The 17958-nt window shown below is 43.6% G+C and overlaps 1 protein-coding gene across 9 annotated transcripts in view; it reads right to left on the bottom strand.

Annotated features, from left to right (window-relative positions):
• Nucleotides 1-1243: 1243 nt before the first annotated feature.
• The window catches only part of SH3PXD2A (SH3 and PX domains 2A), a 273771-nt gene continuing 257056 nt past the window's right edge, over nucleotides 1244-17958 (bottom strand). For all 9 annotated transcript variants that reach the window (XM_087765178.1, XM_087765179.1, XM_087765176.1 and 6 more), the window contains 3 exons: nucleotides 17501-17550; nucleotides 15216-15335; nucleotides 1244-15085 (listed from right to left, as the gene is read on the bottom strand). In XM_087765178.1, the coding sequence (XP_087621304.1) occupies nucleotides 13190-15085; nucleotides 15216-15335; nucleotides 17501-17550 (2066 nt within the window). In that variant the 3' untranslated portion in view covers nucleotides 1244-13189. The remainder of the gene's footprint in view (nucleotides 15086-15215; nucleotides 15336-17500; nucleotides 17551-17958) is intronic.

The raw sequence follows: 17958 nt of genomic DNA on the forward strand, positions 1-17958 counted from the left end.
GGGGCACAGCTCCCAGGCACACTTATCACTGGGTTCGTGCCTTAAAATGCTGAGGACTGTGTGCTGCCTCGGATCTAATTCCTGGCATCCTTCAAAGGGCTGGGGTGCCCAAGCAGGACTCCCCCTGCATCACTTGTCTATGTGCCAGAGCAGAGGAACATCTCACGGGTCCTGTTAGCAAACACCGTGCCTCCGATGAGAGCTGGCTCATCTTGTGGCCTGAGAGAGACTCATTTCTCTGCAGGATGTTTGTGAAGTGCCACACCACGGAGCAAAAACACAGCCCCATCCTAAAATGAGGGATGCGTTCTCTGCTGCGGGAACAAAAAGCTGGGGAGGGCCAACACCTCTCTGCAGTCCTGCTTTCCAAGGTGGAAGCCAGGCGCTAGGCATGACCCTTTTTATCTACGGATTTTCCAACTGCTAACAGACAACGAGGAAGCGGACAACACTTCCTCCTACAGCCAGGGCTCCTATCGCCAAGTTGGGGACTGAAGCACTAAAAATCCACCTCATTTCCTCTTTACTATTACAACCCACTCCCCCATTAGATCCCCTAATCCACTGCCCTCTGCATGCCCAAGAGATGTCCTGTGTAAGGAGCGGGGGATCCATTAGGAGAAACTCTTCAGTTTCACCTGTCTGCTGCTTCGCACAAAGAACTTGGACTTGTTGAGCTATTTGGGGCCTCCCACCTTCAAAGCCGGGTAAGAGGAGTCAGCAGGGCCCAGCAGCCTTGCAAGATCAGACCTTAATGCCCCATGTTCAAGCACAGCCTGCTCTGCAGCCTGCGCACAGAGGTGTTGAGGGCTCATCCCAACTTGCAGAGCAATCATTTTATCACAGAACCAAAGGGCTACTCATCTAAAAGGACGCTTTTCTTCTTACTTTGGATCTGGTGCCACGTCCCTCTCCAAAACACATCCTGACAGAGTATTTTAAACCTTAAGACCTTGCTCAAGACAGACAAAAGGTCTTCATGTTTGAGCGTAGAGGAGAGCAGTCCATAAAACTTTGTGGATTAGAAAAGAGACAAAAATACAGCATACAATCACAACTCAGGGCCAGGGGATTAGAGAAGCTCCTATATCCGTTTACGCCTAAGCTGAAATTTGCAATTGCATGTACACATAAGCTGTAAATTATTCTGGGAAAGCTAAATTCAGTGGTTTGACAAACACAAGTGGAATTAAAACAGTATTGAAAAAATTGAAAAAACCAAAATAAACCAACTGGATCACAATTAAAAAGGTCAAAAATTTATTTTTCCTTAGGGCATAAGAGGCAATGTAAACAAAATACAAACAAACAAACAAAAAAAATCACAATTCTTACAGTCTGCAAGCATTTGAAGATAGAGTACCCTTTTCCCACCTCCCCCCAGAACACTGCAAGCCTGCTCAAATGTTAACAAGCAACAATTCTGGACTCTGAAGGTCCAGTGAGTTTTGCCATGTCCCAAGCTAGGACTAAATTTTTCGTGTAAGGAGGACACTGCATCTGTTTTATCAAACACTTTAAAAAAAAAAAGTCCAACAAAATATAAATATTACAGACAAAGATCAGATTTAGCACCACCTTTGGTCCAAGCAATCAATGAATTGGGAGATGACAGGGACAGTCTGTTTAGCAAGTCCTTTCTGCCCGAGTCTTTGAAAACATTAGAGGTTCACATTGAAAGAACTTGTAATAACTGAGAAAACAGCCCTCAAACTCTGGCAGTCCCTCACAACCTCCCCTGGTCCTGCGCGCACAAAGGGGAGCATCATCGCTGCGCAGCAGCGCACGGCGCCAGCGAACATCACTCAAAGCGCTGGGCAGAGCTGAGCTCAGCCCTGTGGGACAGGGCAAACACTGCGCCAAGGGCCTGATCCTGCTTTGGCCTGGCAGAGCTCTGACTTTGGGTGTGGCTGAAGGACAGCAAGGGCAGTGACAGTGTGCATCCTGAATTTCCCTTTCCACTAACATTTGCCACCCTCCAAAGCCCAGCAGACTGCAGCACCTGCGTGCTGTCAGGGTGTGTGATGGCAGACGCCTGGAAGGAGCTGAAGTTGTCTAAATGCAAGTTGTTTCAGCATATCTGGAACATGCAAATCAGGAGCTCTTATTGAGCATTATTTACTCCAGGCCCTTTTTAGGCTCATCTTTTCCAATACCCACATGCCCATCACAGATGCATGGCTATGAAGTTTTGCAGAGGTATCTATACCTAGTTGCTGTGCCCAGCACTAGTGTGGGCCAGGATACAGTCACAAGGATCTGTGACAATCCTAGGAAAAAAGTTAAGTTCATACATCACCTGGCAATATTCTACATTTATTGCAACTTCCTCCTTTACAAGCATCCAGAACCCAATTTGTCTTTTCCTCCAGGAGTTTTTGAGCAGTCTTAATTAACCATTATTAAATGCCGTTCAATTCCAAGATAACGCCAGCTCTAATAAATGCCTAAAGAGAAATGCCGAGATCTACTTTTAGGCACAGCAATCTGAAGGTTTTGTACTGCATCTTCACATGCACAATTGCCCAAGACAATTCGGGTTTCTCACTCCCCACCGAGTGACCCATGCAGAGTTTTCACCTTTACAGGCACAGACATGATTAAAATCCCCCAAACAAACATTTGTTTTCACTTCGCTGGTTCACAATGTGCTGCTTTAGGGAAAAACCCCCAAACCTCAATTGCTTTATATTGTTTTGCAGTTCTCTGAGCAAGCCCTTGGGCATGGCATGTGGCTGCTCAGCAGTCACAGAGAAGAGGGCAGCACCCCCAGTGTGGCCCCTGTCCCACACAGGGCAGCAAAATCCTGACCCAGTCACTCACGCCTGTGACACGAGCGGACACAGGCTGGGTCAACCCCCCATTCACTACACTTGGCCTACGACATAACCACCAGGACCGCTCCAAAACCAGTTCTGGACGGAGCACTAAAGTCAAGTAAAGTCTGCAAGCGTGGATTAGGTGAAGATGATGTTCTGCACAACTGTGTGTCCCCGTCCCGTCCCGTCCCCCCCCCAAATCCAGAGTAATGAAAACAATGCGCTATGATAATTCCATTAATTCTCCCTAGGACAGAAATGCACTTCTATTGTCCCAGTCACAGAACCAGGCCCGCAGTACCGTATGTATCAGCTACATCATCACAGGTCCCCAGCTGATCTGTGCTAAAGCTTGAGGGACATTTCTACAGGGTCACTTGGCAAAAAGGAGAGATAGGTTTTCCCCACTGATAATGCATCTTTTGTGTTGGCCCGTAGAGAAGTTACTCATCTTTTTTAACTAGTACTCTAGTCTGCATCAAATCTACCATGTTTACATGCAGACTCAGGGACTGGTCACAAAAAGGTGTTCTGTTTTGTGCCAGTTCAGACAGATTGGAGCATCTGACCCTTCATTAATGATAACTCTTGCCATCAATGGCAAAAGGTATGTTAAGTGCAAAAAATGTCATTTTTCTGGGTTTCATTTTTACTGGGATGACTGAGAAAGGCAAAATTTTCTATTATGCACGTGATTTCCTTTTCTAGGAGAGAATCTCAGAGACCCAAGCACATCTGGACCCTCGCAGGAGCTGTTCACTGTACAAACAGTTTTATCCAACTGGTCACCATCTTGAGTTCGTGAAACAAAAACTGGACAACGCATGAGGCTGCAGTTACTATTTCTGTCTCTAGCTCACATTTGCTATAGGTACATTAAGGAGCAATGCTGTGAATGTCAAAATACCTGTCAGCTCTGAAAGAATTAATACTTGGCCAAAAGCTCTAACATGTGCACGATGAACAATATTCACTCCACTACCTTCAGTGGAGCTGGATCAGAGGCCACAAGAAAATACGGTCCAAAGATGTTACCACAAAAAAGGGTTTCCCCAGACTCATTTTCTTCCTCTCTTGGCTTAACTTGCAACCCAAAACAAACTGAACGGACTCCCGCCCATAAACCCTTTTAAAAAAAAAAAAAAAAAAAAAAAAAAAAAAAAAAAAACAGCTCTCAGTTATTCCTTCTCATATATACTACAACAGAAACCACACCAACTTCTAGACCTTTTCCCAAGCAGGACAGACAGAATGGTTCCCATGTTAAAGAAAACAAACAAACAAAGACAAAAAAAGTGTCACCAACTTGACCACACACACTAAGACCAGCCACACATTTCTCTATCTCTGGTCACCGACATACCCTCCCAAGCTCCCACCAGGTACGTTCCCACCACCTAACCACTGGAAAACGGAGCGCTACACCAACACAGAAATGACAACAGTTCAAATGACAATATTCAAGGTCACATTAAGAACATCAACCACCCAGGAAACCCACTGCAAAACCTCACTTAGACCAGGCCTAGATCAATTTTTGGTTTTTTTTTTTTTTTTTTTTTTGGTCAAATACAAATTTGGGACAGCAAAACCCATAGGGGTTTCCAGTGCAGACACATGCAATTGCTCTGCTAATGGAGGAGAGCACAACTGCTCAAACAGATTTCAGCCTTCATTCAACAACAGGTTTAGGCTCCCAATAACTGACTACTCACCATTTCCAGAGATAATTTGGACTAATTAACGGCTCTGGAAACAGCTACAGATGTACGCGTCCAACTGAGCCGCTTTCAACACCCACCTTGATTTATCTGCATCTGAACTTTAGCCTAGGCATCAATCAATCAAACTGCTGGCAAGACTTCTCTTGACATGAAATTTGATATTGAGTCTTAACTGAGGAGGCTCATCTGCTTGATTCTCCCCAAACCCTGCAAGCAGAGTAATGAGCACTGCTGTCTGCAATTAAATCTGCAATAAAGGAACGGCACTGATGTAACGTGAAGTTAGCCAGACAGCAGAAACGCACCTACTCTATGCACTATTGACCCCGCAATACTCGGTTTGGACCCCCAGTACAAAAAAGTCATTGTAATGCTACACACACTTTGCTTTTGCAATACTCCAGGTTTGAACTCACCATGAGTAATGAGCAAGTCTTTTCAGCAAGCCTATTCAGCATGCTGCAGAAAAATTCCTCCTCGAGACTGGAAACAATTATAACTTCCCCCCCCGCCCCCAAAAACCCAAGACAGGAAATAGTTAAGTCAGCTATTCAGTGAAATATTTCATTTTTTAAAAGGTTTATTTTTAATGCCTTTTTTTATTTGCTCCAGTTTACTAATTGTTACAGGCCAAGTTCCAGTGACTGCACTACTCTCTTCTGTCCTGCTTCTAGAGGATGGAAACAAACTGAACCTGGATGCTCGGGGGACGCAGAGTCAGAACAGAATTTGATGCCCCTCCCCCCCAGTCTAAACTCCAAGGGTGATGATGGGATTTTGTTTATTTATTACCACTTCCCTGGTGACCCAGCAGCAGTTCAAGAACAAGCTCTCAAACCACAAAAGAACTGTTTGTACAGAGAAAGCTGCCACGTTGCTTAAATTTCAGACATCAAATACAGAGTCACTAACACAGCTTTGAAGAGGAATATCTGGAGAAGCCTGAAATATTTAATATTAAATGTTATATTTAAAAAATTCTCCTACAGTGCCAAGTGATTCTCCCTCCCCTCTGTTCTTCTCCTCCACCAAGCAGGGACCAAGATAGGTACCATTGTATCCAAATAACCCTGAGCGTCAGGGAAAGACCACTAAACCTAGCATTTTCCCAGAAATGCCACCAGCACAGGGTAGTTTCAGAGGGCCAACGCAGGCAGGCCTGAGCAGCTGCTCTTGCCCGCTCCATCAGCTGAACCTCGGTGTATGCAAACTCCCAGACGCACAAACCACCTCTACTACACCACCACATAACCCATGTTTGTCTTTCACCGGCTTCAGGATACAGATTGTCATAGTATATCACGGAGTGTGAAACTCAACTTTTCTCAGTAATGAAAAATCCTAACACAGAGCAGTGATGTATTAAAACCATCTATACAGAGAAAGCACCTGCAGTGTCAAACCCAATTATTTATGGCCTTATTAGAAACATCTTTTTCCTCATATTTTATCTATCCCTCCCCCTCCAATATAGTCACCTCATTTCTTTCCAAATTATCAACGTAATTCCCATTATTTTGATTCAGTAACAAACAGGAGTCTCAACTCAGGACAGTAGTGGCTTATGCTGACAATAACACATCTGTAAAACGCCAGTGTGAAGCTTTAAACCAAATTTATTTATTAAAAAAACACAAAAAAATTGCACTCTCCAACTAGAATCAACGCTACCTTGATGCAAGAACAAATGAAGAACATTGTTGATGGGACCAGCCCAGCCCTGACATTATAAAAATGGGAGAAACTAATTTGTTCTGCCTATGCCAGTCACGTCCGCACGCGGTGCGGTGCAGCTTTCGCTCCAGGAATCGCTGTGGAGCCCTACCCCTGATGTGAGGGCACCCAAGAAAAAAAGATCCCCTTGCTCCATCCTTGGCAATGCATGCACACCCCACAAAACTGACACCCCGAAGTAGAGTTATAGGTGACTTTTTACAGACATCTGTGCTTTCCTCCAAGTTGGGTCTAAGACAGAGGAGGAAAAGCAGCAACAGCAACCTATATCCCAACCCAAAGTCAACTGACTGCAGGGGCTTCTGGATCTGGCCCTACATACAGTACTTTATTTGAAAATTACAGACATACACAACAGACATGACTACTGAGCAGCACAGAGGGAGAGAAAGAAATACAAGCACTGGGCAGAGCTAGCAGAGGCCATCAAACAGTTCAAGTGTGCAAACACATTCCCCATGCATCACCACATTGGTGGTCCCTGCTTTTACCAAGCAACGAAAAGCAAATGAAAAATAATAACTTACACAAACATTTGCTCTCAGACCATCATCTTTGTACTGTTGGCAGCTACCAAACACTGCATTTATACGCAGCACTTCACTACGTGGCTGAATAGCGTCTGAAGTTGCCAGAGAAGGAGCCACTGGTGATGGGAAGCCACCAGCAAATAGCAGCAAAGCTCCAGTTGGTTTTAAAAAAGCTGCAAGACCTTCAGGGAAGTGGATCATGGCATGGCAGCACCAAGGCTCAGCAGTCCTGTGCACCCTCGGGAGGCGCAGGAACTAAGTGCACAGAGCTTGTTTCTGCTGAGAACAGTCCATGCTGAGCGCCTGCGAGACGCTTTGCTCCACTGCGGGTCTTCTGTCAGTGTAACTCTACTGATGCTCATGGACTTGCCAGTTTAGACAAGAGCACGTGAAATAATTCAGTTGGCTCCTCAAAACCAGATTCATTTATAAAGTATTAGAGGTTTTCCAAAATCATGCAATTGATACTATTTCAGTACAGCTGCAAAATTCAGCTTTTCTCTTTGAATGCCAAGGTCTCCGGTAACATTAAGGCTTTTTGACAGACTTAAGAACAGCAGGACAAAAGTTAAGCAGAAAGCTGAGGTACGCTCCCTCTCCAGGGACATGAACTAGTGCCACAGCAGGTGTACTTCCCGCAGCTCAGACAATCAAATGCTCTGGCTTTCACATTTCTCTTGCATCCTACAAAAACAGTCCAGTTTTTCAAAAGTAGTAGATTTTGCTGCTACCTGGGAAGTCACATTATTTTGGACATACGGAAGTTCTCCTTCCATTCAAATAGAAGACAAACCCTCTTTTGAAGAGCAAAGTTTCTGCCCAACTTTATTTTGGACCTGAGAGATCAGCCTTTGCAAGCCAAGAAATATGAAATCAATACCCAAATCAGCTGTGAAATTCTGCAGGGGAGAACTAACCCAGATAAAATTGGGACTTTCTCTTCTCAGGTTAACAATAAGGAAATAAAAAGAAATGAGGACTTGTAAAAATATTTCCATAGCTCTTGCAACAAATACAAGTAACAATACAGTATCAAAACTTGGGACTACACCAGCAGAAGTATTTTCCTTTCTGAAGTTATCATCGATTCTGAAGCGTAACAGAGGATGTAACCAGCAGAGACATACCAGAAGACAGTGTCATGCATGGATGACATACAGCGTGTTTCAAGCATAGCTCAGAAGTCCTGTATTGATCAGGATGTTAATGCACATTCTATACATAATCCTGGCAACATGCTGCACAATCCTTACACTTTCAGTAACAGGTGATGCTTTTTGAATGAAAAGCAGCCATTCCCACCCCAAACTACCCCAGCTATCAGTCCCTACCTACCAAAGGGTCCTGTTTTCAGCCAGCTGCCCCCTCCCCTGCGTTTCCCCTTCCCCTAAGAGTGCACGAATAGAGAATTGCAAACATTTCACACTGCACGTTCCACTCCAAGTCCTGGATGAGGGGCCTGTTTATTCTATGAATATTGCACTTATCCACTCATTGGATTTGTTTTTTCTCAAGAATGCAGAGTATTTGGGAAAAAATAGAAAAAAATAGTAGGATACAACACAGGAAAGTATGAGTTATTGACAAGCTACCTATGAAGATCTAAAATTAAATACTACTAGTTCTATTCTGTTAATACTAGTAATATGAAAATAATGAATGCTTTATCAAATTCCCTTGTTTTTCATATAAGATAAAAGCAGTAACTTTCTTTTTAACTGAGGAAAGCAATGAATATATATTACAATAAAATACGATTCATTAAGATCTGAAAGTGATGAAAACAATTATATAATGCCTTCGTCAAACTTGATAGCATCATAACAGAAGGAGTCTTTGGGGTGTGTATCCACAAGGGCCAAATCCATTTTTTAAGCTATACCCGTGCAGACGTGAAATTCCATTTTTAAGAGTCTAGCCGTGAGCCAATTCCAATCCTTCATTATTGTGTATTTGTAATTATTGTACACAGTGATTTAAAAACTTCCTGTTGACACATCAGCTAAGTATCCCGGCACATGTCCATCGTATCTCTTTTCTTGAAAAGTTTGGCTTGCAAAGGACTGGTACGTAGGACTACACCCACCCATTGCAAGGCGCAAGAGCTAGAACAATTAACAGGAATTGCCTCCCACGAGGAAGGGCTGCTACCAAAAACATATTACTCTTGCTGTTATGAGAAAGTATTTTGAAAGGGGAGACAAGGGAAACCAGCAATTAAACTTTTCAGGCATTATATAAACCTCAATAACGAACTCAGAAGTGCTCATTATTATTAAAGTTGCAGTATACAGCAAGACACAATTTTCACATTCTTAAATTTTGTTCTCTGGCATTGGAGTTTGGATTTTCTGCTGGTCCAAATTCAAGACTTTTTGGAAAGCACGGACAGCGGGTGAGCGCAACGCAGTGACAGCAGCCGTCTCTCCCCCCGGAGGAGGGCCCCCTTCAGCTGCAAATGGCTTTGCCCAAGCCTTGCAGAGCTTTTCCTCTTAACAATCTGGTTCAAGAATAAACCAGAAAAAGAGAAATTTAAACAGTACTATTGATTTCTGCATTGAGTGTTCACTGAGGTGTACGTTACATTTAAATATTGCTCTTGATCCAGTGTCAGTTCTGACAAATTTAGTAAATAAAGCTTAAGGCGACATTAACGTTTTAGAAAGGAGCTAAGACACTTCTAGCACTACACTGTTCTCTGAGGCACCCTGCCAGGTTTTCCTGCCCTGCAGTCAGCTTTTCTGATTTAGCTTAAGGCCTTTCACTCTGTTTCACAGCCAACAGTGGACAGGGCTTGCTATTTTGGGTATCAGCAGAGCTTACCAAAACTAGCTGCTCGCCAATGGAAAAAATAATTCTTTTCCTGAGATCTCTCAGTTGAAAGAATCAAAAAAGAGATCAGTGAGAGATGCTGTGACAATGGTAAGATGGGAGGAGGAAAAACTGCATTGGGGGGGGGAGTATTTGCTTTAAAAGTGCCCCTTTAAACACAAGCAGTCAAAGCAGCCACCAGATAAAGGGAAGCCCAAATCGAAGCTTCCCCACCAGGCGGGAATCCTGGCATGCCAGGTGGTGGCCCACGGTCATTTCTAACATCAAGTAGTTTGTTTGCGCCCCATAGTTTTTGCTGGTGCAGGTGGGGGCAGAGGGAGGCCAGGAGCATGGCTTTGCAGCCCATCTACAGGCTCTGGCCTCTTCTCAGAGGGCCATGAAGCCTTTGAGGTGGGGTAAAGGAGCAACTGAGCCATGGGACACTGCTGCTTGAGAAAACCCTGGCAGTACTGCAGGCACCCTCACTCTGTGTCATCCCCTGCACTGCTTGGAGCTCAGCAAACCACCTCCCTGCAAAAGCCAGAGCTGAAGAAGCAAGCCAGCAAGGTGGAAAGGGAGCTGTGGGACAGACTGACGTCTGTTACAGAGCTGGCCCATGTTTCATGGGCAGATCCTGAAGCCCTTACACTAATCTGCGCCTCATGACAAGCCCGCATCCTCTGGGGACCAGCCTCGTGCAAGGCACACGGCAGCCAGGCACCACAACAGTCTGCCAAAAACGGCTTTGCCACCCCAAACCCTGTACGGACTCCCGCAGTTCAGAGATGCTCTGGGCTCGGCTTTGCTGGATGCAGGTGCGAATATTTACCGTAGCCCGGGCTCTCCTGTCCGCGTGCTGCTTTCCTCTCCCTGGGTAGTGGCTCACGTCACGCCGCACCGTACTCAGAGAATTCAGTGGCTCAATGCAGAAGATCTGGGAGCTGTGCTTTTACATCCCCCCAAAGAGATGACCTAGTGGGAATGTCTTTAAAATATTCTAAAGTTTTGTTTAAATAATAAGTTAATTCTTAATAAATATGTGCTTCAAGAAAATGATAATTATATACTGCACCTTTAAATAATGCACTTAGTTCTCTGCATTGGCTTCCATTTTGGCTTCTTTTATTGTTAAAGTGCATTAATTCAAAATAATGAACCACTTCCGCATCATTATTGTTAAAATAAATCATAACAACATTAATACGAATCACTAAGTCACTACTATTAGTACTGCAATCTAGCAGATAACTCTATGTATTGCTCTATTTAATACTGTCCAGCAGAAGAATATAATACTTCTATTATAATCTCACAACAGCTCCAGCAGTCTTTTATGGCTGCTACCATATTAGTACAACTACAAATGGGGAGAAGTATGAGAGACAGGGCCACAATGCCTCAGACACACATCCAGTAAGATGTAGCTAACTGGATATATACATATATATTATATGGTAAGACGTTAAGGTACAAAGAGGACCCTGCACACTGTGATACGAGCTGTTGTGCAGATACACCTCCTTCTCCTGCCACCACAGTTTAAAGGGATCCCAACCAAACAGCCTCCCTCCCCACTTGGATGCAGAGAGCTGCTCGAACCACAGCACTGTTCATAGCCAGTTGTGGCACCTGGATGTTGCTTCAACTACCAAAAGGACATCAGTCAGGTTAGCTGTAGGCAACACTCTCAATGTTACCACGGAAATTAGTAAAAACCCCAAACCACCAAAAAAAAAAAAAATAAAGACAAGAACAACGTATAAATTGTGTAATTTTTTTTTGGCAGAGAAACATCCCCAGTAACACACGATATTGTTGTGCTATTTTACTCAGTCCCTTGATCCCAGCTATTTTAAAGTCTTTATAACCTTTACCTTCCAAGCCAAATTGGTATGAAACGCTGGTGGAAAAAAGGGCATGTTTCATTTTGTGTAAACCAGTAGTGAAATGGTCTGCCCCCTCCCCCTTAAAACAGATTTACAATGCTGCCTTTAAAGGAACTAGATATTGATCTTGAGTGATTAACAAGGCCATTTAAAAAAAAAAAGCATGACTTCCTCAAGTACAGTAGGGATTTAGCCAATGATGTTTACAGTACAAGAGTTGGCTACCTCACAAATAACTCCATATTCCTAGCTTTTTCCAATGGATGCCTCTTCCATTTCCCACCACGCTACCCCCACTGCCTGCCACGTTTCAAAGCATGAGTTAAGAAAGGCAAACAGAAATGGAACCAGAAGGGGCAGCTTCCTGGTTAGATGCACCGTAGCCCTAATTGCTTTGATATTAAATCTCTGAGCCTGAGAAGCCCAGGCACACTTTCCAGTACAAATGTACTTTTTGGATTCAAGTGGGAACAGAAACACATATTTGGCTCCTACTTCAATTTTAAGTCTCCTCCGGTAAAAAAAGACAAAAAAAAGAAAGTAAACCCAGAATGCACGGAAAAGACAAAAACAAAACACAGAAAAACAATTCTCCAAAAATATACAAATTAAGGATGTGCAGACTGAGTGTGATGGCTTTTTTTTTTCTTCCCCTCATTGTAAACACTGCTGTTGCAGAAGGTTACGGCTATTTCTAACTAATACCTTGGTGGGCCCTGCCAGCAGTCAGCATGCTTGGATTCGGACCAGATCGCAAAACCAGAAGGAACACATTTGACAGCTTTGTCCTTAGTGTCTTAAGGGACTTTTGTACATTTTGATATTATGATGAATTTTGAGAAACTCAGCTCTGGGAAGAGAATCAACCAGGACCACCTGGCAGGAGTCAGGCACAGAACTAAATATGGAGCCTACAAAGTAATTGACGTGCTTAAGCATGGGGTTTGTAGGTTTGTTTTTACAAGCACCAGTAGGCATCGCTGCCCTAGAACACCTGAAATCCCAACTCAAAGAAGACGACAGAACAAAAGGAAACACAAAGCCCCCAACCAACACCACCTGATTGCCTTTTCCGGTGAGTTAGCAGTAACAAAACACAGCTGAAGTCAGAGACCAAATCTCTCCGCAATGAAAAGGCTCCAACTCTGGACCAATCAACTGTTGAGAACAGTAAGAAAAAAGTGAGCTTCTCCAAAGGATTAGAGTCCCTCTGTGTTTCAGAAACTTCCATTCGCTTCTCACTGTAAGTTGTGGAAATGCATCCAAAACTCTTGGGTATTCCACGTACGGACAAGAATGAGGAGAAAGGGAGCCAAGATTGTAAAACAGAGTTTGGCACAAAACTCCCCAAGTAGATGCATGTGTATTTTTCTCTCACAAAAGGCACACATTTGGTTTCCTATCAATAACGGGAAAGATGGGATGTCATACCCTGTTACACATACAAGATTATTAACAACTTCACAAAAAGGCATTTGACTATGCTGCATCTTCCTCATAGTTGCTTACGACATGTTAACCCCACAAACCTCTGCAGAACATGGCAGATTTGTCCTCAGCATGGACTCCTTTGTCCCTTTGTACAAACTGGAGCACAGGGAAACGTCTTTTTGTGTAGCAATTGTTTTTTCCACATGTACACAGCAGGAACAGTATAAATTAGGGAAGTTAAAGACATTGCAATATTAGTTCTTTTTCTCCAAGTAATTCGAGGGCACCCAGCCTTTGAATGGCTTCACACCATTCATGATCTGGCAGTACCACCAGCCATTTGGGTTTCTTTCGAGGACCTCCATGCAGACACCTTCCTGAAACCCTGCAGTCTCCTCATCCCCTTCATAGTCTGCAATGGAAACATAGATGTCCTTGAGATTGTTGTGGATGAACTGGGATTTCTCAATGGGCTTTGGCCTGACTGTGGACACAGGAATGCCATTCCTCTGGGTAGGGAGGTTGGAGGTGGTCTCCGAGCCCTCTGTACCAGACCGCTCAGGCTGCTTGCCCTTTGCATCACCGGGCTGTGACCATGCGTTGCTGAAGGAGGAATTCCGACGGACGGTCCTAAGATGATCTGTAGTTGTTAAAGACTCATTTCTGCGCAAGGAGCATGACAGGTTGTTGTCCTTTGGTGGTGGAGACACAAACACTGACTGCGGCCGGACAGCAAGTTGCCTCACACCATTCCTCATTTTGACTGGCCCCGATGGTTTTGAAAAACCACCAGGAGGTTTGCTTGGGATGGGTGGTGTTGCGCGTTTGCTCTGGTTGATGGTGTTCAAAGCCTGAACCCTCTTCTCTATCTTCTCTAAACTGTTTGACTTGTTTTCATTTTTCCTGTTCCTGGCAAATGAGGCATCAGTCTCTGCTGATGTGGTTTCTCGTTGGTTATCAGGGAGAGCCAAATAATGAGAAGGAGCCCAGCCTTCCATGTCTCCATATTTCAGGTACCACCATCCACTGGCTTGCTTTTCTAGCACTTCCACTTCTACTCCTGCTGGGAAGCAAATTTCAGAATCCTGTACCTTTTGGTATGAGTCAGTGGTCACATAAAAACATCTGGAGTCATTTTCTTGCTCAGTTTTGGCTGGATGGCTAGAGCAGAAAATGCCACGGGAAGGAGCTGTAATGACATCAGCCGAACTCCTCCTAACAGGATCGTCTTGGTTCTCAGAAGCTGTGTGTGGGGGGCTCTCAGACTCTTCACTTCTTGAACCTTTGAGTCCACCTCTGAGTTGCCCAGTTGGCCTCAGCTGACGCCTTAAAGTGCTGATATCCATCTTTTCTTGGCTTTGAGAGTCTGCCTTGTTCAGAAAGGGTTTGGGCCTAACAATTGGCTTTGCTCTAATGGAAGGACTCTGCCCAGGCTCTTTCTTCACGCCTGTTCTTGGCATGCTACGTAAGCCAACATCTGAAGCTGACCTTGGTTTTGTCTCCTCGCTCCTGGTATAGTGACATTTTCCAATTTCGGGCTGGATGTTTTTGTCCGTCTTGAGCTTCACAAGTGATGATTTAGGAGAGCTGGAGCATGGAGAATTCCTTCTGATCAAGGAGAGAGAAGAGCTTTTCTGAGAATCGGAGTCTCCACTAGATTCCTTACTGGACAAAGCATCTTCCACATAACGCCTGAATCCCTCGTTCTCATAGATGGTCTCTTCTTCATGAGCAACATCTTCTGAAGACTCTCCTACTTTGAACTTTGCTTTCTGAAGTGATGACACAGGAGAGGGCTTTAGGGGCTGAAACAGTCGTTTTTCAGGAGTGGCCTCTTCACGATGACTTTCACTCACTTCACACTCTGAGTCAAAGCCAAAGGCAGGCACATCATACTCAGGTTCTTCGTATTTCAGCTTGTGGGGAGAGTCCTGGGTATCTCCTGAAGAAACTGTTCCAGGATTTGTTCCTTCTTCGGAGTCTTTTGGTTTACTGGGAGGTGCTGGGGGAGGAACTTTTGGGCGGGTTAAAGTACTGGTTCTTCTGTTTAAATTAGGCTTCTTCCTCTTGTCAATGTAAGATGCTGGAGCCCATCCTTCCTTCTCTCCAATCTGCACATACCACCAGCCACCAGAATTCTTTTCTATAACCTAGGAGATCATAAGGAACATGTTACTTAGACAAAAATGTCAACCAATTGCTTTCCACTCCTCCCTTTCCGCCCAGTCCCCTGCAATAGCCAAATGTTACAATTCTTCCAGCTGCGCTGTTAAGGCTCACCTCTGCTTTTTGTCCTCCACGAAAGCTTATGCCATCAGAGATACACGACTGGAACTCTGCAATGGTATAGTATTCCACTTCCACGGAGGGTGGCTCTGGTGGCTTGGGCAACTGAAAACCCTAAGGCAAATAGGAAGCTTTGTTCAATTAAACCAAAGAAACAGTGGGCTGAACAGCAGTATGAAAAAATATTTGCCTTTATTCACTAAAACTCTTCCTTCTTCCTGTGCTACTTCCTAATGATAACTTCCCAGCTCTCCAGAGTGGAAGGTGATGTATTGAGATGGGCCACAAGAGAGAAGCCTTTCAAAATACACACTGTTCATGCCGCCTTCACCAGCTATTAAAACTGTGATAATCTTTACCTGAACAGTAAAACATTTTACTGATGGGCCATAAAGCGTGAGCTGCCATTCCAGTCACAGTAACACCACCTCCTTTACTCAGCTTTTGTCCAAAAAGTCTCAGTTCTGGATGGCTTGCCACAACTGCAGAAAATTGCATTGCAACGGGCCCATAATAGATTCTGCCTATCAACAAATATACGGCCTTAAAATGAAATCCTAATGAATTATTGCTCTTAATCTGCTGCTGGATTTTTAAACAATCTGAAATAGTCAGTGATGAGAGCTAATGAGCATCTGTTGTAGCAAGAAACAAGGATAGTATCATAGACCCCTATGAAGAGCTCAGCTACAGTGACAGGAGAAAGGAAAGACTTTACTATAGGATCAAAAGATTCCAGTTCCTCCCTGTAACAGAGACCCAGAACCTCTACTCAATCCCAACACAACCTGCATTTAAATTGTATAGAGGCTCCAGGAGAAGCAGGACACTGCTATTTACAGCCATTCTGGCAGCATACCAGACTCCTCTAAAAGCTAAGTGCCTTTACATTAAGCTGTCACATTTTAGAGCTTGTTACAATTATTTTTAAGGTGATAAATGGGATAATAGTCTTTTCAAGAATTTCAATATTGAAAGCTTTTCAGATTAGCACATTGCTCATCTACAGAACTAAATGATGGTGAAGCTTCACAGCTTCTGCACTTCACTGCTTATGGTTCTAACGCAAGAACTGTGGTATGTCAGGATCTCTTGAACACAGGTCAGACCTGCCACAGACAGACAGACAGAAGACAGCCAAAGACACAAAATGATCCTAAGACATTAACAGAAGAAAGGCAAATTGCACACTGTGCTTTATTCACACACTACTCCATTTCTAAGATATCCTCGTTGTAACTAACAATCCATGTTTCATCACGCACAGCATGTGGCATTTCACAGAGAATGCATCACTGCACCTTAGGAACCGTGTCTAACAATGTTATAATTGGATGTTTCTGCACTATAAATGGTGACATACAGCAGAAGTGCAGCATAATAAAATGCCTTCAGATAATAGGATGGTTTGGATTAAATGAAGATAATTGGAAACAGCAGACATGTTCAGGGTTTCACATATATTATCATTGTTATTTTTAGCATGGGATTAAGTGTAGTTGTCTTGCCAAAACAAAGTCTAACTGAAAATAATACAAAGAGAAATAGGAAGAAGACGCTAATACGCTATTCATCTAGTTTGTTAAGAGGCATCTCGGATGACACAGAAAAATTACAAGTCACATACTGCTCATAAAGGGCACAGCAAAGATTAAACACTATGTAATGCCTAGTTATAAGCAAGTTATTAGCATGACTTTTGTACAAATAGACTACTGAGTAGTTCCTATCTGAAGATGACAGTCCTAATCTCAAATTGGTCCAAGCTTCCAGAATTCTAGCTTTGAGGATAAACAATCACAGGTTTCATTCCTGTAGCACACATCCTTCTGTAAGATCCCAAGCCATTTTAAACATACACAAGAGTGAAGCTTAGCCACCTCAAAGATGGGAGCAATAGAAGGAGGGGAGACATTCCCAGTTGTTAAAGACAGGAGAAAGTCAGAAGATTCAATCTGGGCTAAACAAACCCAGAGGAACTTTAAACCTTCTGAGTCAGCCAAATGGACTTCAATGCTCATGCACAGAACATAGTAGCTTTAGGATGTTCTCCCTTCAGTTCAATACCTTCTTAGTTGGGGCAACGTTTCGAAAAACAGAAATCCTCAATTAACATTAGGGTGTCCAGAGGTCTGCTCAATACTTAAACAATAAAATGAACAGGCATGCAAATAAAGGATCTCTCAGATACCCCCAACACCTTGTACAGCTGTAGAAAGTCTCATAAAGCACCCGCACACCTACCCCACTGCTAGCATATACCATAAACCAATACAAACCAGACTGGATTCTCTTCGTGGGGGTGGCCTTGTTCTTAGATTTGGAGAACCTGAGCGGGAAAGAGAAAAGGGAGAGTTTATTTAACTTTGTAAGTGCTGCTAAACACAGTTTTCAGCAGCTTTCTGCTGTTACACAGTTTGAGAATATTAGAAGTCAGTATTTGCAATATTTAAGGCATCTCTATGAAACAAGATAGGAAACTATGAGGGTATACCAGAAATACCAAGGTAGCTTAGCTATTCATCTCAGCTAAGCCAGCAAATTTAAGAGGAAATCACTGCCAGAAAGTAGTGGATTGTATTTTCTGCTGGAACTGACCAGCCCCATTGGAGATTGGCCAGCAAAGAATTGGCCTAATACCTAGTTTTCCCCCCAGCAGTAAAAATAATCCACTAAATTAATAACACTCACACTGTCCTGTACCATAGCATCTTGCCATTCCTTGCACAGACTAGTG

This window comes from Nipponia nippon, unplaced genomic scaffold (assembly GCF_047370975.1).
Source record: "Nipponia nippon isolate SJK-2023a ecotype South Korea unplaced genomic scaffold, ASM4737097v1 scaffold_3, whole genome shotgun sequence".
NCBI classification, from domain to species: domain Eukaryota; kingdom Metazoa; phylum Chordata; class Aves; order Pelecaniformes; family Threskiornithidae; genus Nipponia; species Nipponia nippon.